The sequence below is a fragment of the Osmerus mordax genome, chromosome 12 (genome assembly GCF_038355195.1).
Source record: "Osmerus mordax isolate fOsmMor3 chromosome 12, fOsmMor3.pri, whole genome shotgun sequence".
Taxonomy (NCBI): domain Eukaryota; kingdom Metazoa; phylum Chordata; class Actinopteri; order Osmeriformes; family Osmeridae; genus Osmerus; species Osmerus mordax.
In genome coordinates this window covers 9,509,986-9,533,158 of record NC_090061.1, presented here as the reverse complement: position 1 = coordinate 9,533,158, position 23,173 = coordinate 9,509,986, and the positions used below count along the sequence as shown (strand labels likewise).

The following is a 23,173-nucleotide window of genomic DNA, read 5'->3' as shown; positions in this document are numbered from 1 at the left end:
AGAGAGAGAGAGAGAGAGAGAGAGAGAGAGAGAGAGAGAGAGAGAGAGAGAGAGAGAGATGAGAGAGAGAGAGAGAGAGAGAGAGAGAGAGAGAGAGAGAGAGATGCGTCTCCCAGGGGTCTACAGAGGTACAGTGTCTGTTGGAGGAGGTGGGCTTATTCAGAGATGGCTGCAGGAAGGCAGAAGACTGAATTTTAATAGGATTCTAATAGGGCTACATGTGGTGCCAGGGGGAGGAACACCAAACATCCAGCAGAAACGTCTGCTTCTCCACCAGCATTTTGTTGGCACTGCAGATCCCAAACTGTTCTGAGCATCAGAGCTAAAGATGAAAATATTTCTGAGGGAGAACAGCTCTTGTCTCCGGTATGGGTGTAGCCGCTTGCCTGAAAGCCCCCCCAAAAGCTGGTTGTCAACTCTTAATAGTAACATGTCAGGGTCTCTTGTCACAAGAGGCATCTCTCCAACATCTTCGACTCACCCGAGGATGTACAAGAGCTGAAGTGGAGACAAAGTACACTTACTGATAGAGATGGAGGGCTTGCACATGGCCGAACACATTTTAGGGGACTTTCCTGTCCTCTAACTAATGATAACAGTCCGGATTCTTGAGGTGACAGTCACTCCTAACTGATTGGAGGAGTGTGCATATCTTACAGCGGGTTGGTTGGCTAGCATTCTCCTTGCTGATGCAGTTGCTAGCTGGAGATGTGGTGCCACATTAGATCTTATTTGTAAGAGAACAACAATAGCCTTGCCAGATGCTGACCCCTCAGCAATTAGTGATGGGGTCAGGTCAGCATGCTGTCATGGGTTACCAGAGATAGAAGAACACTGACCAGGAACGATGTCGCTAGATAAAGAGTTTTCAATGCAAACGAACCAGGAGACAGAACAACAATGGTCGACATTCCTCCCTTTCAGACGACACATGGCTCAACTAATAGACTGAATTACTCTGACGCAACGCCATGGTCTCTTCAGTCTAATTATACAAACTGTTGCTTTTAAACTGTTTCGGCAATGATTTGAATGCATCAAATCTCTTGTGGCTGATGTCTAAAAACTCTAATGAGGTGGTATTGTATAGTTTTGTAAGCTTTGAAGAAGTCAGAGGACTGCTTCGTTTACATTCAAATACTGTCTGTTGCATTTTCCATTCAGCCAATAGGTCGGTTAGATCCCTTAGATCATGTGTACCAAGAGATTTAAGTAGGTCAACTTGCTGTATTAAGAGAAGAATAACTGAAACAATATTTACTACTTGAGCATAATCCCCAGTTACAAAATATGATTTTCTCAGATGAATATCAAATTGATTTTGGTTTCATTTATGCATTATTGTCTCTGCAAAGTGTCAGTGGCTTATTTTGCCCCGGAGAGAGCTTCACTGACTCCCCGAGGCTCAAACCAACACTGGTTGTTGATTTATAATTCATACTCTTAATGAAGATCCTTTAACATATTCTATATCTTACCACAAGTTGTTTCTTCTCCCCCTCAGACACCATCATTAAACTTGCATACTGATAGCTTTCTAATTGGCGCTGAGAAGCATAGAGAGATACAAGTTTGTTTGCTCCCTCCCTGTCCCCGGCTTGGAGTCTCAGAGCTTGTTAAAGATGAAGGGGGGACTGTGCTGACTGTGTACACAGCCCTGACCGAGGCCCTGCTGGAGCTGTCATGTTCAGCTCCACTCTGGGCCGCACAGACTAGGGCCTCGGACTGAGGACTGTGGACAGGGGGAGAAGGCTGGAGAGTACATTTAACTTCACTGGGGGCATGAAGAGAGACCAGAACAGAAGTGTATTATTTATCTGAATGATAGATAATAATAATTTAGAATGATAATAATTCATAGTTTTGCATTTAAAGACAAATCTTACAAATCATTAGTATTAGTATAATTTACCATAATCAAGTAACCTGATCAACCACGTCAGAGTATTTATTGAGAGTAGTAGCCTAATATAACCTGAACTACACTTTGATCTTGAAGGAGGAAAGGAACATCCAAAACAGTGCTTTTCTACAGTTCATGATCTATTACACAGTCAGATGTACATCCCGTTTTCCACTTTCCACCGTCGAAACCATTGGATTATCTGACAGGCCTGCAGCTCAATGCAGGTGGAAGCAAACTAGCGCAGAGAGCAGAAGTGTGTGTGAGATGCCTGTGAGAGAGAGAGAGAATGAAGGGATGGAGGAGGAGGAGGAGCACTGCGAGAAGTGCACAGGAGAGGAGGCGGACGGATGTTATTCCCAAGCGGCCTACCTGTCAGTTAGAGCGCTTTATTTAGAAACTGTAATTTTTTTGTTTTCTTAACCCTGTAGGGAATCATTTCCACCCTGTGTACTTTACTTAATCCTCACCGCTCTGAACTGGTGTAATGAAATACATTCATCATCTGGCAAAACGGTAGACGTGCAGATGAAACTGTCTGCTTTGCGGAAGATAATTGCAAAATCCTTTTGTCTCCACCTCTCCTTTGCGTGCGCTTAACACATTGGGTGGTATTGACAGCTTAATCATTTTGCCCCTGCAGTCTGAAATTAACTTGATCTTATCTTCCAGGAGTGCTTTGTAGGTATTGATTTAAGATATTAAGTGTGTCAGGATGCATAGAGAAGGTAGTGCGTGATGGATATATTGGTACTTCACTCCAGTTAAGTATTGTTTGTCTGTGACTACGTCCATCTTGAGGATGCAATTTGTGCATGTTTAGTGTTCAATTCATGTCTTACTTTGTTTGTCTGCTTCACAGGTGGTTCTACTTTTCCAATTTGTTGATGTGTTTTGTCTTTGCTGCTGCCGGAACTTTAGAGGCCTCCTGTACATTTAGATGATGATGATGTGTTCACATGCGCAAGGGAAAATGATTGCTGGCAAAATGTTCTGATGGAGCTGTTTACTTCTTCACCTGAATGAAAATGGAACTATCCACCCCCAAAACCTCCGCTGCTGTTTGTGCGTTCCCTCAAGGCAGAGTGGATTTCACCTGACTGATCTATCTTAAGTGCAGCATCTATCTGTTCCACAATCCCTTCCTCTTGTCTCCAGACACACACAGATCTGTATGCCGTACCACCATCCGCGCTCAAACCTCACTCTATTCCTCCCTTCTCTACATTCATCACACTCCTCCTCCTCTCCCTTCTCCTCCTCCCCAGCCTCCTGCTCTCTTGTTATCTGGAGTGGGAGCACAGGGACTCTCCTGATGTTTGTTTACCTTGCTATCCATCAACCCAGTGTCACCCACTGTTAGCCTCTCAATGGGCTGGATCATCTCGACTAGTCATCTCTCCTAGGCTGATTAGTATTCTGATTTTTCGGTGGATCGTTTTTACATGACATGTAGCAGCACCTCAGAGAAACAGACATGTCTCTGATGATTTCCCATTTGTATTTTAACCTCGGATGGTTGTGTGCCCCGTTTACGTCTGTCTTTGTACTGCTTTCGGTGGAGGGATATGGGAATCAATTGGAAATACTAATGTCATGTTGAGGAAAACATCTTCCAAAGCACCTACTTTTATTGTCATAAATATTTTGACTGAAGCTAAATCTGAAATGTTTATCGTTAGGGCACTTTTTATTTATTTTTACATACCTGGCCTTAGTATATATTTATGTAACGCTTAAAATATATAAAACATATTTGTGATTTACTAATGAACATTACTTTCTAATATGAAAAATATTACTATTTTTTATTCCATTGATTGACTTTACCTAGTGCCGGAGATACTTTTCACAGTATCCTTCACCTTGGCCTGAAAATCGATTTTTTCTTTTCAGTGACTTTAATATAAAAATTTTGTCTTCTGGTCAGTGCTTCTTTGATCTAAGCAGACCTATACAGGGCAAATCCCAACATCTGTGTCAATTTAATTTCTCTTTTGAATACCTCGCATTTTCGCTTTTCAAAAGAGTTTGTAGGAATCCAATTACTGTATGTTCTTTCTGTAAAGGCAACCTTCAAAGCCAGTGATCAGGTTGAAAGCAGAGGTTGGCATGAGGTTGACTTCAGTGATGTCTTTGTCCATTTCAAACCAATAATTGCACGATCCCTTGACAGTTATTGTTGTTTTCCAGATGCCTGTCTGTTCTTATCCTCACTGAACGTAATAAACAGCTTTTCAACCTGGGTGACAAACAGCTCTCATTCCTTAGATTTCTTGACCACTGAAATAGTGCTCTGTGTCAGTTCAAGTGATCAAGCTTTTCTACCGTGAAAGGGAAAAACATAATAGCGTGGTTCATTGTGTATTTATGTTTTACATTTCCATTATGTTTGAACAATTTCCTCTCAGTTAATAGATCTGAGATCTCACTCAATGACTATATAATAACTCAAGTTATTATTAGTTATTACTTGACTCAAGGTCAAGTAAGAAGTTATCTAAGCAAAAACTAGCTACTTATTTACGTGGTTTCCAAACTAATTTCTGAATTTACTATCTAGAGGGCAGGATTCTAGACAAGAGAAAGTGATCACCCTCTTTCCTCCCTGAAATGGTATCTTGATTAAATGATCCCTTTAATCGACTGGCTCGCTTCTGACTCTGACCTTGTCTCTCTCCCCCTGGTGGCCAGGTGCAGACCTGCAGGTGTGCCAGCCCCGAGGCCTGAGCTGCTGCTCCAAGAGGATGGAAGAGCGCTATCAGGTGGCTGCCCGTCAGAACATGGAGGCAGGCCTGCAGGCTGCCAGTGCCCAGCTCAAGCTCCTCATCATCCACAATGCAGCTCTCTTCCAAGGTGAGCCACATCTTCACTGTCTGCATCTGGAACAAACTGATTTGATTCCATTTGCAGCATTAAATCATTCTGTAGGTTTGCTACCGTACCGTAAGTGTTGCAGATGAGTACACATAAGTCAGCTTTACAGCTATAAGGCATTCATAAATGTGTGGCTCGTTAGGGTGCTTCGCTGCATACAAAGTGTTTCATTCTGCTGACTGCACATAGGTAGATTGTTCCTACAGTTTTACATATAAACAGAAATAAATGCGAAGCACTTTGTTCAGACTAATTCTACCTATCTAGACCCACTGTGCTAACCAGCTGAATGCAGCTGTTCTGCATGAAGGCAGTTGGAGAGTTCTGATGTACAGAGAGATGATGTCGACCCATAGGACCGATTGCTGCAGTTGCTCCACGCTCAGGTCGCGAAACATGCTTCATTCTGACATGCCAATTAAAACTTGATGTTTCATCAGGGATGAGAGGGCTTGTCTGACTCGGTTGCTACGCACGGACGTTATTGAAGACAGGCACTGTGGTTTGGCTTCAGTTTCCTAGAAGGGGCTCGATGCTAATTTCTTTAGCATAGGACATGTAAGAACTCCCTAAACAACTCGCAGACGGAGATCCCTTTAGAATCCTGGTCTTGTCTTTCTTTTTTCTCTCTTCTCTTTCTCACTCCCCCCTTTTTTAGCTCCCTCCGACTTTGTCTCTCTCTTCTATTGGGAATTGAGTGCATGCCTTGTTTGCAATCTTCTCTGCTCTTCTTCTTCTCTTTTGTTCTTTTGAGCTCTCTTCTGCCACAGATCAAAGGGCTTCCCCTCTGCTCTCCTCCATCTACCATCTCCCAGTCTCTATCCCTCCCTCCCTCCCTCCCTCCCTCCACCCTCTCTCTCTCTCTCTCTCTCTCTCTCTCTCTCTCTCTCTCTCTCTCTCTCTCTCTCTCTCTCTCTCTCTCTCTCTCTCTCTCTCTCTCTCTCTCTCTCTCTCTCTCTCTCTCTCTCTCTCTCTCTCTCTCTCTCTCTCTCTCTCTCTCTCTCTCTCTCTCTCTCTCTCTCTCTCTCTCTCTCTCCTCCCCTCTCCATCTCCACCTGCCTCTATCCCTGCTCCTTTCTCTCATACCCCTGAGTGCAGCACAGGTTGTAGCCCTTTGATGTCAACTTTGCCAAACAATAGCAAAAGTAATTTCCCCCATCTGTCAGTCCTTTCGAGTTTTATGTTTCAGTAAACTATTATTTTTAGTGGAGGAGTATGACTGAAGTGTTTGTCTTCTCGTCTCTTGTAAGACATTAGTTGGAAGACCTGGCATATCCATTGCTAACAGATATTTAGTCATTTCTAGGTTTTTTTGTGATGCCAGACTCAAATAATAGTTATTTGATACATTAGGAATTGATGTGGCATACACAGAATCTCAGAATTCACATTGGCTCACATTAGCCCCATTCGTAATACTGTTTCCTCTCCTTTTGCTTGATTGCTTTTATGTGAAAAGCCTGATGTGGGCAATTTAGTCTGAAAATTAGAATCTTCTTAGGTTCCTTATCTTGAAATATAATCTTTGAAATAAAAGCTGATGTTTTTGGGCATGCTCAGAATGTAATTTCTTTAATCATAGAGCGAGATATTTCTGATGAGAATATTAGCATCTGTCATTACCATGACTTTCAAAGCTCGATTGTACTTCATTTGATTCAATATATAGATTTGAGTTGTTGTTGTGGTGCAGCGTCTAGGTGGGATGAGGACTTGAGCCGTGCAGGTCTGCTAGAGGTAGAGTTGCTGTGCTTCACTAAAGAGCTCATCAGTGGAGACGTTTGGCTGTGTCTGTCAGGATGACTGGCACCTCTAATTCCTGTCAGTCCAACGTTGATGTGTGCTCCAGTGCAGAGACACAAAGGATGAAGCACAACTCTTGGCTTGAAAAAGAAACTGGAGGATAAACGGGAAAAAGGTTCTTTCAAATTGGAACTAACACTCTTTCCTATCCCTGTTCAATGTCTGTTCCGTGAAAGACTCGAGATATTGATTGTCCGTGATCACCCTCTAATGTGTTCCTCTCATGATGGTTTATTGATGAGTGATTACAGAGAGGACTGTAAACAGCACACTCTCCAACAAGCTTCCCTCGGCCCTGGTCCACAACCCCCACGGAGCGGGAACTGCAGCACTGTCTTTGCAGTTTCATTACACACCATTGCCTCCCTGCACCCTGGTGAGAAGCTGGCATCCTGAGGGATCCAGCAGACCCACCATGGTCGTCCAGAGGAGAGTCACTTCGAAGTCCAAAGACCCAATTAATAAACATGAGGGGACTGGAGTCAGGGATAGTGGGTATATATGAGTGGGCTGCCTGGATTGCTTGCAACTCTTGTGCAATAAGCACAGAGGGCAAGTGGCAGTGGGCGTGAGCTTGGAGTTCCAATGCTGTGCCTGAAAGTAGGACAGCCAGCACCCCTGGAATGTCCAAAGAGTGCCAGCGCAGTAGGGTATGCACATACAGGCCTGACTTGGCTTTGTAACAAGCTTCACTCCGAGCTGCAAGGTAGGGAAGGATCCTCCACTCCCAAGACAAGCACACCCACAGAGGCGAGGCAGCTCCTAGGGGCTTTGGAGAGTTTGCTTGGAAGGACATTCATATCAGTTTCGTTTTTATCAACTCACTCAGCGACCTGGAGTGTGCTGCACATACACAATAAACTTTCGGAATTCGTCTGAGGAGACCTATATTGGAGCTGTCAAGATGACAAGCGGGAGAGCGAACGTTTTAAACGAGCTGAAAAAAAAAAGAATAAATCTCGATCCTGTCCTTGAATCCCACCATACCTCATTCCTAGCAGGCCAGCAAATTAGCATTTCATTAGCACCCAAAAAAAGCGTGTATCGACTTTCCCTGCTCTTCTAGATGGGTTTTAATTACTCTAAGTGTATTAGGAATTAAAATGCCGGACCCCCCCATGGCCCCTGCGGAGATAGGGGGTTGACCTTGAGAACGAGCGTGCCCTCGTTTGTCTTCGATAGTGCTGAACGGACAGTTGCTGTGGCAGTAACCCAAATGAGGTGTGGCGGGAGGTGGATGATGCTGGCCCTCCATCCAACAGCCAATAATCAAAGTCCGAGCCCTGCCCCTCACCGCTGTCAGATCCTCGTCTCCTGCTCGTTAGCCATCCGCTCGATCTTGAGTGCTTAAGGCGTCTAGCCTGAGCGGGCCTCCGACTCTCTCCCTGCTCGCTCGCTCAGCTCAACCGCTCCGTTCACTATCCACTCTACTTTGATAATCCCCTGCCTCTCTCTCTCAGCGGATTAATTTTGTTTTCAGTAGAAGTTTCCCAGAGTAACCCAATAAGGGTGAGGACTAGTGGAGTGTGCACGCCTGCCTCCGCCAGCCGTCTCGACTTGTTTACTCGCCGCCCGGGGCTAATCTAATATCCTAATGATGGGTAGAAGCAGAAGCCTGCGCCGTCGTCTCCAATGGGCTTCTTCGTGCGTCGTTTACTTGACGAGATGGTTTATAAGCTACTAGCCATTACCGCTTCTTTCTCTATCAACTTGTAATTAGTTTTTAACTTAATTGTCATGTTTTATTTTTATGCCTCACTTATTTGCTCTACTGTAATGAAATTCCTCTGTTCTCTATAGCGCACCGCTGGCTTTGCCAACGTTTGAGGGAGATATACTTATTAGAGCTGTGTAATCCTAGCTGTGCTCTGTCTCGTCAGGGACACTTTGTGGTACCAAAGGGAGGGATAGAGCCGCAGAGGCCCAGGCTGTATTAGAAAGAGCTTATTGGAACTACCATACCTATCTGGAGTGTGTGTCTCTGTAACCAGCAGTCAAACAACAGGGCCATAGAGCAGAGCACAATTCGGCTGATCAGGTTTATGAATAGATTCGGAACTCGCTGAGTCTAGTGGGCCACATGCTGGACCAGTAGACATATTACTGCCTCAAGAGGGTGTGTGCTAGGGTCTGGTGACAGGCCCACTTGTGTACAGTCAAGGAGATATAGGATAAGTCAAGGCTGTGTGCATCATAATTGAGTCCCAGGAGGTAGTGGCCAGAAACTCTAAATGTTTCTGTGAAATGGCTTCATAGCTCATCTGTGGGTACCTCAGCTCCGATTCTGCTCTCATGTGTAAACCCACCTTGACACGTATTCATTTTCACCCATGAAAGATGGAGTTTGCAGCCATTGTCTTCCGCCACTATTGAGTTGTATTTACACTGCAGTGTAGATCACCATGGGAGGGCCTGAGTGTTTCCTTCCCAGCAGAGATGCCTTTTGAATTGCGCCTGTTGTCGCATGCTTTTCTTACTACTACTTACTTGCTGTTTTTAATCATGTCTCCTTTTGATTTGACCAGACTGGCGCCCCGATGCAGCGTCTGTCTCCGTGCTGATAGTGAGACAGCCAGTGTACTCTGCATGGGGGAGATTATTTGCATATTATTTCAACTGTGGCTCTGAATATCTTCAATAGCAGAATTATCACCCCAGAAAGAAAGAAAAAAAACAACTCTCTGAGACTTTCATTTGGGTGAGCGAGTGTCATTTTGGCTCTGCCTCACTGGAAGTACGGCAGACAAAAGGCTGTTTCCTCCACTGAGATGAAGAATGAGTCCCTGTGACATTCTGTGTGGACAGACCTGTGGCATCAGGAATAACAGTCTGGAGCTGCAGGTTGAGGGGAGGGAATGACAAAAGGTTGTCTAGGAAGTTATCTGTCAAACAAATCACACAAATTGGAGGTTTTCGTATATCTTTGTCTCAGTGTGCTTTCTCTCTCTCTCTCTGCCTGCCTGCCTGCCTGCTTGTCTGTCTGTCTGTCTGCCTGTCTGTCTTTCTCTCTCTGTCTCCCTCACATACACACTCTCACACAAAGATGAGGTGCAAAGTGGTTTCGTGCTCCTTCCGTCATCTTATAATGCTGAGACAGTGGTGTCAGTTCCAGCAGACACTCCGTCTATCCCCCCCTGCTAGGCTCTCTCTCTCAGTCCTGCCACTGGGTGGGCAGCTCACCTCCTGTGTGACTGCCAGGATCCTCCTTCAGTTCTGACCTGCCCTCACCTGCTCGCTTCTCAAGAGGCCATACCTGCTCTAACTGCTCGCTTTTCTAGACTGATCTCTCCCAAAGCAGACCACAGACTCGTTTCTGTGTCATTGCAACTAGTCTGTTCACAAAGAACAGAAGAACGATCCTGCATCCATACCCGAAGGCCCACCTGCGGGTGCTTTTCCCTTCAAAGGCACAGAGCCATGGCTTCTTCTGGACACCAACATTACCTGTTCTCTATGTATGAGGCCGTTTGAACCACTGTGACTTCTAAAGTTGTCATTATGAGGTTTAGGGCCAGCGTGGCCCCCTTTTCCATTTTGTAGCCCCAGTTTAATGATGTGCTCTCTTACATGTCTCCCTCACTGGATTTCATCATGGAGGGTAAACAAACTGTGCGGAGCGTTCCCATCAAAGTGTCATTCGAAATGGGATCATCAAACAGAGCGATGGCTGCTGACAGCCCTAGCCGCCCCCAGCTGAGAGGGGGGCCTGGCTTCTGCTGTCTGATCACTGACACACCGACAGGGGCCTGGGACTGGGTGGAGAGGGGAGGATGGAGGGGAGAGAGAAGAGAAAACATCACTTTTTTGGTGCTAACACATATTTTTCGAGGGGTAATTACAGTTGAATGACTAGGATTCTCAGGATTCAAGTTGAAGAGTTTTCAAAATAAACGTTTTTGTGGAACTATTTAATCAAGGTCAACCTCTGAGATTACATTTGTTGTGAATGTAGATACATATCGCTAGTTTTACAGCTTTTTAGCATGACATGGCTAAGGATTTTTTTTTTTACGCAAATGAGGATTATTTTTAGATGTTTTTTTGTTGTTTTGTTTATCAAGTTTCAGGCTGGGTTCTTGGGCAACAGCAGTGTTTGATCAGTCCTTTGACAGCCTGTGTCCTCCTCTTGATGCTATTAACACAAGAGTTATAATGGTATTGCCTTTAGACACCTTCTGTGAGTGAGGCCAGCGTAAGGCTCACTTTCCCTTCCTGCCTGACCTCTCCTTCCATCAGTTGATCTACATTTAGTCATTTAGCAGACGCTCTTATCCAGAGCGACTTACAGTAAGTACAGGGACATTCCCCCATGATCTATAGACCTCTACAGTACTGGGGCAGCCTTATGGCATCTCCATCTGTGTCTGTCTGTTTTCATCTGTCTCTGACTGTCTTGTCTAAGTCATTCTACTTCCTGATCCAAGTTTCATAAACACAAGCATTATCTTTGTGTGATTTTATTAAGTAGCTGTTGCATAGATGTGGCAACTAACTTGGGATGGATTTCATTTCCAACAATATGTTTGGGTTTACTGTTGCTCACCTGGACAGCAGTTGATTATATAAGCTGTATGGCATCCCTTGAAGGCCCTACATTAGATGCTTCTAATGTTAGGTGTTAAGTGTAACCCTATCCAGCTTCCATTTAGCTTGTGGCTTCTTCTGATTGTTCACATCAGTGTTCAACTGTTCACCTCTCTCCTACCCTCTCCTTCACTCTCTCCACCCATGCATTTAAAGTTCAAGGAGATGTATTTTTCATCCTGGCCCCATGCAATATTAAAGAGCTTATGCAACACATGAAGTCAGTCAAGCAAACAGAACCATCATGCCAGGTCACAGGCTGCAGCAGGAACACAAAGAGATCATACATGTCAGAGGCCCAGGCCTACGGTGGCTAATTCACTTCACCATAATCTGATCATTACAACTCTGACATTGCAGGTTTGAATGGAGCTCAGTCTCTGTCTCATGGGGTTATCCTTGGCTCTGATCCAGTTTCTGGGGAGAAATGCCTTGTTTTTGGTTTGGATGTGGCGAGGACTCGAGGAACACTGAGAACCTGAAGACCAGATGGCATTTTACAGACGTAAATCCCTAAAACAAGCGGGCCTCCCTCCCATGGGTGCTTACACACACTTGTGTGCACGTGCACACACGGAACTACACACACAGAACTAAACACACACGGAACTACACACACACACACAGACCGAGAGCAGGGGGTCCTCCTCCTTGTGATTGACCCTATGAAATATGTATGTGCCAGGGTGTGTGTGGGCCATGTTCACCCAGCAGGTGTGTGTGAAGAGGCCTCCGTGGCCCGGGACTGTGGCGGAGGGAGAGAGGGAGGGAACAAAGAAGAAGGCGGGGGCGGTCGGGGAGGGGGCCTACACGCCTGCTTGTTCGCGTGGCGTGACTGATTTGGAGAGAAATGTTTGGGTGGAGAGAACCTTCCGTCTAGTCCAGATTCCCAGTGGAGACTCATCAATGCACCTCTGGTCTCCTCCTCCCACATCTCCCACTTCCCCTTCTCCATCCATCCATCCATCCATCCATCTGTCTCTCCATCCTTCCAGCCCCCAGGCCTGGTCAGGGGAGGCTAAGTGGTGGGATAGAGGCAGCTCTGTGCCGAGCTACATTACTCCTCCGCAGCCAATCCCTCGCTCCGCCTGTCAGTAAAGAGGTGATGGGATGGGCCGCTGCGTGTGTGTGTGCTTGTGTGTGTGCATGGTTGGCATCACTAAAGGGTCCTCTGCTGCAGTAAAAGCTGAACGAGGCTGAGGCAGAAGAGTTTTAGTGGTGTTTGGTGTTCATTTACCTCCTCCCTCATCAAGTGTAAACCAGACCCCCTACTAACACTCTACTAACACCATAATGAGCTGGCAGTAGACAGGCCTGATTTTCTCTACGGGCTCTTTAGTATTCTGAGAGAGGCTAGTCTGAGTTATGTATCCCTCCTCCTGCGAGGCTAACTCGGAGAGCGAGACCGAGAGATGGAGCGGGAGGCAGAGGGGGAGATGGGGAGCGAGGGAACGTTCCTTAACTCTGACCTGGTTAGTATTGATTCTGTTGGATTGAGCACCCTTTTATTTATAATTCATTCATGTCTGATGGCCACTGGAAGAGAGAGACCGAGAGCGAGATGGAGAGAGAGTGACGATGGCGAGTGAAGACGAAGTGCTGTGTCCAGGTGCTGTGTTAGTACCTTTTAATTAGCAGTATGCCAACTGTTTTATGACAGTTATCTTGTAAGTGTTCACTCTTCATAGAGCATCCATAACCTACCCCCGGTCGTCTGGTATCCTAGGGCCGGTCTTTGCCCTGTCTAAAGTGCTACCGGGCCCCAGGTCTGTGAAAGGTGACCAGCGGGGGCAGGAGGTGGGGTGGATCCCAGCAGGGAGACCCTCCACTGGGCCCGTCGGTGTCAGCGAGGTGATGGAGGGAATCGCTCCCCCATCAATATTTGAAAAGCTCTCGTTGCCGTGGCTCTTTCTTTAACAGAACACGCTCCGGGGCCCCAAGAGCAGCCCTCCGTGGAGCGTACAGCACCACCCTGTCACTCTCCTAGCCCTCCCCATCACCCCTAGCCCCCTCTCCCCTTCTCCCCTAGTCACACCACCCTCTGGCCCTCTCCTCTTCTACCCATCTACCTCCTCAATGCCCCCCCCATCCCGTCCCGTCCCTATCCTCCTCTCCGCATCCATCACGTTCCCATCATGCAGCTGTAGTCCACCTGTCAGCCTCTGTTGTGACACTCATTATTTTTCATTTGTGCTCCAATCTCCATCCTGTGCAATTACATGCACTCCCCCTGGCAGCTCTTTTCCAGCGCCAGGGCTTTCACAGGAGATTTACTTTGTCTCTCTCCTGCTCAATCTTCTGGTGTTGTTTGAGAGCTGCTGGATGAGGAGGTGATCTCCATGCTGTGTGTTGATAATGCCTGATAAGACACTGGTTGGTTGTCACTAAGGCTTACCTGGGAGGGGAGATTGATGGTTGGTATGACAGCAACCCACTCTTCACTCCCACCTCGATACGATTCTCAGATAGACATGTGACAAGATCCCCCAGAGAGGGATGGATAGACCACCCCGCTCCCTTCCTCCTCTCCTCTTTCCCCCACCTCTCTCCCCAGTCTTGCTCCTCTACCTCCCCGTGTGTGTCTTCATGCATACGGCCCCTGACTCCGTCGCTCCTCCACTGCCCCTCCGCTCCTGGGTATCATGGTGAGGGGAAGTCAGACAGGGTTCAGAGGTTCATGCACTTTTAATCACAGAGACTTTTTTTTTCTTCTGCCTGTCGTGTTCCTCTGTCCTGTTACGACACAGCTCACGCTACAGCCGCCACGCAAGACAGTCTACTGCCCCCCTCCCCCTCCCTTCCCCTCCCCGCTGCAAAGCGGAGGAGTGAATAATTTAAACGTTCACCGTAAAAAAGACACAACAAAAAAAGAAAAGTGGATTGAAATCCTCCTGCAACTTGACTCCTCCAACATGACCCAGCCCTCTCTTTGGTACTCTCTCTTCTTTCTGTCCATCCTTCTCTCTCCTCTCCACGCTCATTCTCTCCCCGGTGCTGTTCTTCCTCACCGCTCTGGATCCGTCACCGGTGTTAAAAGTCCTCTCCATCCCATCGTACTGAGGCCTCTTGTTCTGCTCTGAACTCCGCCTTACAACCCCCCCACCCCGCATGTTCCCCCACCCCCCTCCCACATCACATTTACTCCCTCACCCCTTTCCTACCACTCCATGACTGACATGACTACCTAAAAGTGTTAAGGTGTTGTGGTGAATGTTCCTTTTGAAACGCTTCAACAGAAGTCTCAACCACATGTCAACAGTCTGAGAGTCAGGGCCTCTGTGTGTTTGCGGGTGCATCTATCCTGCGTGCACTTCACACTTATTAATGAGAACAAGGGAGGGCTTAGTTTCTGAGCTTTTACAGATTCTCTCTGCTTTGACAGTAAGCCTCATTTGCACACCTCATGCTCTGCCATTACTGGCCTGTTCTTCCATGTCTAGACCCTCTCTGCCATCCTCTGCCAAGCTGTCTTTTGCCTTAATTGCATATTTTCCAGTACAACAAAACAGCAGTCTGATGTGCCAGGGAAAGTTCAAGGTACACTGCATTGGTGTGTGTTACTGTAAGGTGTGTGTATGTGTCTTGTTTGCCTAGTTACAAAAAAGTAGGCCGACAGAGTGTTGATTGGAGGTGGAGTGCATTTGATTGGTTTAAAGCCAACACAGAAACACTCACACACACATACGCGCACAAACACATACACATACACCCACGCACACACCCATACACCACCACCCACGCACACACACATAAACACACTAGCCATTGAGCCAGTACTGTATGTGACCCAGACATGTCAGCTCATTAGACACCCCAGAGACATCTCCAGTTTAACCACAACACTTTCCCCAGCTGGGAGGAGAGAGCAGGACAGGACGAGAGAGAAGGAGACAAGCAGAGAGTAGGAAAGAAAAAGAGAGAGAGAGGAAGAGAGACAAGGAAAGGAAGAGCGAGAAGTAGAGGAGGACAGAAAAGGAGAGCAGGAGAGAAACAGGCCAGCAAGGCATAACAGGTTAGCTGGACTGGCATCTTGTCTGAGTTTCCTGTACATGATTCCGTGGATGTTCCTTCCCAGCGCTGAACTAAATACACAAAATACAGACAAATTCAATTCTTAGAGTGTACTTACACATGCTTTTGCATGCAAGCATGCACTCACACACACACACACACACACACACACACACACACACACACACACACACACACACACACACACACACACACACACACAGAGTACTACCACAACTGTAACCAACTCCTATACCTCTCTTCCTCTGTGTGTCTTTGTGTGTTTTCTGTGTGTGCGTGTGTTTGTAAAACAAAGTTAATCCTAGGATTTGTTTTTAGCCAATCTTTAAAAATACCAGAAGGTAAGAATACAGACTAGGGTGTTGACAAATCTCCGGTGGTTTGGTGTCTCTGCTTGCTGAGTGGCCTTGGCCATCCCTTCATTGCTCATCCTGGGCTTCACTGGACTGAAAGCTCTCTGCCAGCCCAATAAAGACATAGGCAGCCTTGAAGTCCTCTGTGTTGAAAGGAAAGGCAAGGCCAGCTGGGAAATTACTTTTCTCAGAATTCTTTTACAGTTTTTACCTATGAGAAGCCATCATTGTTACATTCTTTGATGTGGAACTTGCTGTGTGAGTAACAATGAAATATACTTAGAACTTTGAAACTTGGCAACTTGAGAAGGAAGCTTTGAAAGATGTCATTGTATGTTTTATTATTGTATTTCCGAAGACCTGGAGCAGGAACGTTTTTCAGAAATATATGTGAGTGTGTTGTCGGGAAGACTATGGAGAAGGCAAGTATGTGAGTGTTTGTGTCTTGGTGTATATATTGGTGGCAGCAGTGAATTGAGGGTCACTTGATTTGATGTGACCCTGCCACTCTGTCTGTATATCTGTCCCTGTGAAACCCACTCACACAGTCAGCACATCTGTTGAGACTGAGTTACTGGGTTACTTCCAAAGCTGACTCACTGTGCCTCCAGGGGAAGTAGGGGTGAAATGGTGTCATTGTGTGTATTAGATACCGTATGAAGGTGGAAACAAGAATAGTAATAAATACTAGTAAAATGTGTGTTACATGCACATAGGTGGCCTTACTCCCCCCATGTGTGTATTTATCTAAGTGTGTGTCTCTGTGTGTCTGTGTGTCTCTGTGTGTGTGTGTTTGTCAGTGACACGTCTGTGTGTGGTGCTCCTGCAGGTCTCATTAACCTGCCACAGACAGAGCCAGCTAGACCAGCGGCAGCAGGTGTATCTGCAGACCAACGTGTCTCCACACCAACGTGTCTGGCAGCACAGATCAAAGCCAATGAAAATAATTACACAACCCTGCTCCTCTCTCCCAGATAAGGCTGCTGCTGCCCTGGCCGGCCTCAGACACACTCCAACCACATTTCCGACTTTGTACATCAAGGGAATTGGGAAGCAGTACGTTCAGTTAAATGTGAAATCTAAATTGGACTCTGGCATGTTAGTGGCTGTTTGTGATCTCAGGGATATGCGGAAAGCTTGTACGTTTCAAGTATGTTGGTATAAGTGTGTGTGTGTACAGGTGTGTGTGTGTGTGTGTACGGCCATTAACCTCTAACAGAAGTGTGTGTGTGTGTGACGCGAGAGTCCCTACACAAGGACCTGTGTGGGCAAAGTGGAACAGAGGGACTCCACTAGGCAGTTGAATATTTAATATGCTGATCATTAGCACACAGCGGGAGCACTGAGGAGAAGCCTTTAGAAGGACACATACACACACACACTCACTCCAAACAGCACTCTGGCATTTCACGGCCTGTTTTCAACCTGTTTTGTTTTGATGTCTGTTAAAAATCCCTGGTTTTGAAATATAAGGGCTACAGGATCTCGTATACAGCTTGTTAGCAAGTTGCCGTCAGAAATCCCAGGTGAGATATAACGCTGTTCTTTCCTCGAGCAAAGCACTTAACCTGAATTGTTTCGTTGACTAGCCAGCTTTGTAAATTGGAAACGGGTGCCATGTTCGTATGTCACTGTGTATAAGACCATGGGTCTCAGACAAATGTCAAATCAAGAAATGTTACAATATAATTTCGCAGTGCTTCATCTTCAACCCAGACAGCGTGTGTATGTGGTTGTGCCTACATGTGTGTGCGTGTGTGTACATGCGTCTGCTGGATATCTGTGTCTAATGGGTCCACACAGTTGCAAAACCCGAGAGGAAATATTTCAAATCCTCCCATCCTGGGACCACGCCCGCACCTCACAGCCCAGCTCCGCCCACCCCCAGAGGATGAGGTTTGTGTGTGCGCTTCAGCTATCACCTCGTAACCTTGACAACACAGAGTGGCAGGGCATGTCATGTGGAGATGTGTCCTTAAGGGTTGGGCGGGTGGACGGGGGGGCCGAGCAGAGCTGCCTGATATGTCGGCGAGCCTCTCCCCGTCCCTGGGGGGCCGAGCCGAGCTCACCACAGAGCGTGACAGACAAACAGGCTGGTGACAGCCAAGAGGCGGCCAACACCAGTGTGACCGCGATGGGGACAGCAAACCTCCATCGCAACGTGTGTATATGTATCTGCGTACGGGAGTGTGTTCTGTGTGCGTGCTCGCCAGTGTGTGTTTGGGCCGGGCCATGCATGAGCTGGCTAATGCAGGCAGATATGTGACGGGGCCCCCTGGTGAGGCCTGAACTTTTGGCCCCATTGGCTCAGACTCAGGGCTGTCAGGGAGATGCTCTGTGTGCACCGAGACCATCTCAGCCTACTGGGCCGTGGATGCTGATCCCCTCACTGGCCACACTGGTGCTGCTCTCTCTCTCAGAGTCTCTGTCTGTCTCTGTCTCTCGGCCTCTCTCATTCTCCCTTTCTGTCTCTGTCTCTCTCTTTGCACTGAGAATATTTGTATTGATGATCGAGAGGTCCCTTCAGAAATAGGATGTATCTGCTGGAGAGCCGTGTCTCCTTGATGGAACTGCTCCTTTTTGTATTTCAAAGACTATAAGCTGAGAAGCTTTCTCTTGAGGTCAGCTACCACGCATTCTAAACCTCCTTCGTGTCTCTCTGTCTCTGTCTAGATCTCTGTCTCAACCCCCCCCCTCTCTCTCTCTCTCTCTCTCTATCTCTATCTCTGTCTCTGTCTCTGTCTCTGTCTCTGTCTCTGTCTCTGTCTCTGTCTCTCTCCCTCCCTCCCTCTTTCTTCCTCTCTCCCCCTTTTCATCCCTTCTCTCCCCTTCCCCCTCTCTTTTTCTATCACAGCATTGCCTCAGATTTCTGTTCTCCAAGCCCTCCCTCTCCCTCACCACTCATTGGCATACATGCAGTGATACACAACACTCTTTCTCCCTCTCTATTTCCCTTGCTCTCTCGTCTTTTCATCTCCTTCCTCTTCCTCCTCTCAAGCTTTAAATGTCGTAGATGTATTCATCTTGACACCAGCGCTTGCCTGGAATGATAAATATTTTATTAGGTCTCTCTTTTTTCGAAGGGTAAATACAAAGGAGAAGTGAGCGAAAAGTTCCTTTCTCCCCCTCACTCATCTTAACGTCATTTCCACTTCTGACTGCGTCGGCCTGCTCTCCCCTCTCCTGTGACCTCTCCCCCCCTCCCCCCCAAACCCTCCCTCACCTATTCCTCCGTCGATCTGGAACCCATCGAACACGTGCGTCCGTGTCCCACAGGGCTGGAGCTCCACAGGTCCTCAGGATCTCTGGGGACGGGGGCAAAAGGATGCAACACAGGAGACTTCCACCCAGCCCTTGCTCTCCTGTCAGTGCTGAGGATCTGCTGTGTGCGTGTGGAGGCTGGGGAGCAGCAGAGCTGAGGCAGGCCAGACGGAGGACAGGAGGGCCGGGTATGGTGCCACGGCACATCTAAAGGGCCTGGCTCTGGGCTCTGGTGTTTAGCTCCTATATTTAGCCTCTAGCAGATGATAATGTTTCCTCTGCTGTAATCGCTGGCTCAGTGTGTCCTCAGGGACAAACTGAGGGTCTCATCTGTGTGTGTGTATGAGTGCGCCCACGTGTTAGTGGGTGGATGGATGTGTTTATTCACACGTCTGTGTGTGTGGTTGATGTGTGTGTGGGCGCGCGCTCCCTGACACCCTTTGGCTGTTCTCCTGATTGTTCCTGTGCGGAGGAAAAGTGGGTCATGGTATGTGGGGCGCGGCCTACACCTCGCTCTCCTGGTATTTGGGGCAGACGACGCGCGTCACCTCGCCGCTGATGACGAAACACGGCGCTCATCATGAGGACACCAGGAGGACGACACCAAGAGAAAAAGAAACCCGATGAATGGGTTTTAGACGACTGAAACGGTGTAGAAGGCTTTATTGTGCAGTTTTCCAAACACCTGAGGAGCTATTTCTAAACAGTACAGGTTCTTCTCTGTGTGGTCATCTTTGCCTTCAGTGTGGATGATGCAACGCTGTGTTATACTTAGTGTTGAGGATGGCAGAGTGGAATGGGAACACACCTTTCCAGCATTCATCTTCTTTGTAATTTCGTAGCAAGCCAACAAAAGCCTGTGGAGGACTGTAAATGAAAGATAATTAAAAAACTACAAAGGTATGTTTGGCATGTTTAACCCCAGAATACCCAAAACACCATTACCCAGAATCCCTCAGATTCCATTCCCACAGCGTGATTATTTTTTTCATCCATTCAAGCCTCATGTATCCGGTAATTGCTGCGGCCATGTACATTTACACCCACATTCCCCAGGAGAGGACCATTACAGCTGCCACCATCCCCGTCTGGGACTCTCTCTCTCTGCTCCTCCTATCAGATTACCAAGCTATCTGATCTCCATGCCTCGCCATGCTGCCAAGGCTAATTATGCGTGGAGGTGTAGCCTCTGGTTAGACCGTCACGGGCCACTGACGAGAGCTTGTCGACGCAGGTGTGTGTGTTGGGAACACCGCTGAGCCCCTAATCACTCATCCCCTAAAACGTTAAGCACGTCAAACTGGGTAATTGATCGGGCCATTTAATGTGTTATTTTGATAGAGAACACACACTGGGTTATACACATACAGCTGCAGCCCACACTCATTGTTCATGTTGGTCAGAGCCTCTTATCTAGGCTGACTAACAATGGGGGGATTTTAGTCAGAGAGCTGGAACAGTCTCTTTTCCTCTTCTCAGACACAATTGCAATGTAGAATTGAGCTATTCTGCTAATTGTAGTTGTGGAGGTAAAAAAAGGGAAACAGCAGTGTGTTTCGTCCTCATACTTGCATTTAAGAATGTAGCAAAGCTTCTCCCTACCCCCTGCTTCATCCTTACTGACGCTGAAAAATTGCTCTGTGTGTGTATATGTGTGTGTGTATATGTGTGTGTGTATATGTGTGTGTGTGTGTGACACAGGAGGTCAAGGACACTGCCTCTGGCTGCTCCTGTCTGCACCCAAGTGGCATTTATTTAAAGAGCTCATCCAACCCACCCCTCTCAAAGCACCACGCACGCACATATACTATACACACACACACTCGCACGGTAATTTGTTCCTCTATTCTCTGTATCCTACACTCTTTCTCATATTCTCTTCCTCACGCTCTTTCTTTGTTTCTCTCCCTCCCTCCCTCTCTCTGTCTCTCTCTCTCTCTCTCTCTCTCTCACACACATGCACATACTTTATCCTGCAGCCCGTGGTGTGTGTGTGTGTGTGTCCTGCAACCCTGCCTTCCAACCTGCTGGATTAATTACTCTCCTCCCTGCCAGTGATCCCCGAGAGCGCCGGAGTGGTGTGAGCCCGGCGCTGGCCCTCGCCGTGCCTCGCTGGTGGGCACGGAGATGGCAGCACCGCCACATTCATCACCACGACCTAGGAGAGGGAGACGCGGGCTGAGGGAGAGGCGAGGGAAGGAGGGAGAGAGGTGAGGGAGAGACCAGGAGTGAAGGAGAAGGCAAGGTGGAGTGAGTAGGGGGTGAGGCCAGGTCCTGTCCCGCCTGACTGTGGTTATGATTAAAAATTAAGGAGTCCTCGGTCGTATGGCCGGCAGAGGTGGAGGGAGCCATATATGAAGGGGTGTCCCCTGAGGGAGGAGGGGAGGTGCTGATTAGGGGCACTGGAGTAAAGGTAGAGATGAGATGATGATGGTGGGGGGAGGGTGTGTTAAGGTGGGATGGAGACACAGCTCCAGCTTTAGATTAATAACCCAGCAGAACTCTGGGGGAGCCCCCATTGTTTCCTGCAACAACACTGCATTTACCCCCCTCTCACTGGGGAAGGCTTTTTCACGAGAGATGGATTACAATATCATAAAGTCTGCAAGAAAAGGTGAAAAGTGGGGAGGAGAAGGAGAGGGGCGGGGGCTGGGAAGCCACCGGAGGTGTGAAAAGCTAATTAACGAAAAAGTGAAAGAAAGACAAAGAAAAGGAAATAGAGAGGGGGAAATGGAAGAAGGAAAGCAAGGAGAGGAGGCAGTCATGCTGCGTGTGTCAGTGTTTGATCATTCCAGGCACTTGTCAAGGTGCAGAAGTTTGGTTCTGATTTGGATGTTTTAGTGTGTGTGTGTGTGTGTGTTTGATTCTGTGTGTGTGTGTGTGTCACACTCTTGACATTCAGTTTGATTGGAGCTCTAACAACATAGCAAAGGATAGAAAACTAAATAGGGGAGTTCTGTCTGGGAGAGGAGACAAATAGGGGGGTCTGGGAGCATAGAAGGAGGAAGTATGAGAGGAGGGGAGGATGAGAGGAGGGGAGGATGACAGGAGGGGAGGATGAGGGGTGCCACAGTCATAGAGTGAGCATGGGTGTTTACTTTCATACACACGCGCCCAAACAACAGAAGCACAGAGACTTCGATGCCTTCGGTTGAGTCATTTGCTTTAGATGTTACACCCCATTGTTAGGACACAACAAGTGGTCCTTTCTGAAGAAGCACATGAGGGTCTTTTATTATGCTCTTGGAGGAAACCAAAGAGGTTGTCGAAGTTGTTTACTGCAGAGGCTGTATCTTGGTGGTCCACATATCTCTCTTCTGCCTGTCTCTGTGTACCGCCTTCAGATCAGGTCAGCTGTGAGTACATTTTTGACGGAGACTACTTCAGCTTCAGACCAGAGATAAGACCCGAAGGACCTCGGTTGAACAGTGAGCCAATCCTGGTAGATTCAGTGGCCCAGCTCAGACAAGATGATGTCCTGTTTTTATCTGTCCTCTTCAAATCAGTGATGCAACACTGGTGACCCCGACGTTATCTCTTAATGATACCGCCTGATCCGTCTCTCCTCTCATGCCTCTATCTCTCCTCTTTCTCCTTTTCGCACTCTTCTGCTCTCCCCTGCTCTCAGCAGCCCTCCCCTTCTCTTTCACTTCTGCCCTTCACTCTTCCCCTCTCTCTCCCTTCCTTCCTCCCTCCCTCCATCTCCATTTCTCCCTCACACTGGGCCTCCATCTGTTTCAGGAACTTCAAAAACACTCCCTATCCCCTCGCTGCTCTCTTATTTAGCTTTAGCCCGTCGGCCTTTTATCCGTCTTTAAAGCTGCTCTTCAAACAGGAAAGACTTTCTCCTTCCTTATTGCTTCATTACATTATTAAACCACTATGCTAATATCCACTCCATGTCGGACAGTTGTATACTCGTAAAAGAGTGCCCAGTGTAATCAGGCTACTGCGTGTGTGGAATGTGTAATGAAGGGACATTTTCCAGAAGGAGTATTCAGGAAAACATGGGAGAGGAGAAGGAGAAGCAATGGGAGCGGAAAGGAGGAGGAGGACATTTACCCCAAACCAGTGGACCTCCTCAGATATGTGTTTTGGGATATTTGAGGTCTGGCTCTTGATGCGGAGAGGGGTGTCTGTGACTCGGGAATGTGGCTGCCTGTGTGTTGTGCACTCTTTCATCTCAAGCCCCTCTCTTCGATCTCTGAAACATCAACTAATGCAACCTCAACTGCCATCCCTGACTCACAGAACCCTCTCTCTCTCTCTCTCTCTCTCTCTCCATTTACATTTAGTCATTTAGCAGACACTCTTATCCAGAGCGACTTACAGTAAGTACAGGGACATTCCCCCTAAGGCA

At 47.4% G+C, this 23,173-nt stretch overlaps 1 protein-coding gene across 1 annotated transcript in view; it reads left to right on the top strand.

Annotated features, from left to right (window-relative positions):
- Positions 1–23,173, top strand: part of gpc3 (glypican 3) — a 66,365-nt gene that overhangs the window by 2,452 nt on the left and 40,740 nt on the right. Inside the window, exon 2 of the mRNA XM_067248296.1 lies at positions 4,598–4,759. Within this exon, the coding sequence (XP_067104397.1) occupies positions 4,598–4,759 (162 nt within the window). The remainder of the gene's footprint in view (positions 1–4,597; positions 4,760–23,173) is intronic.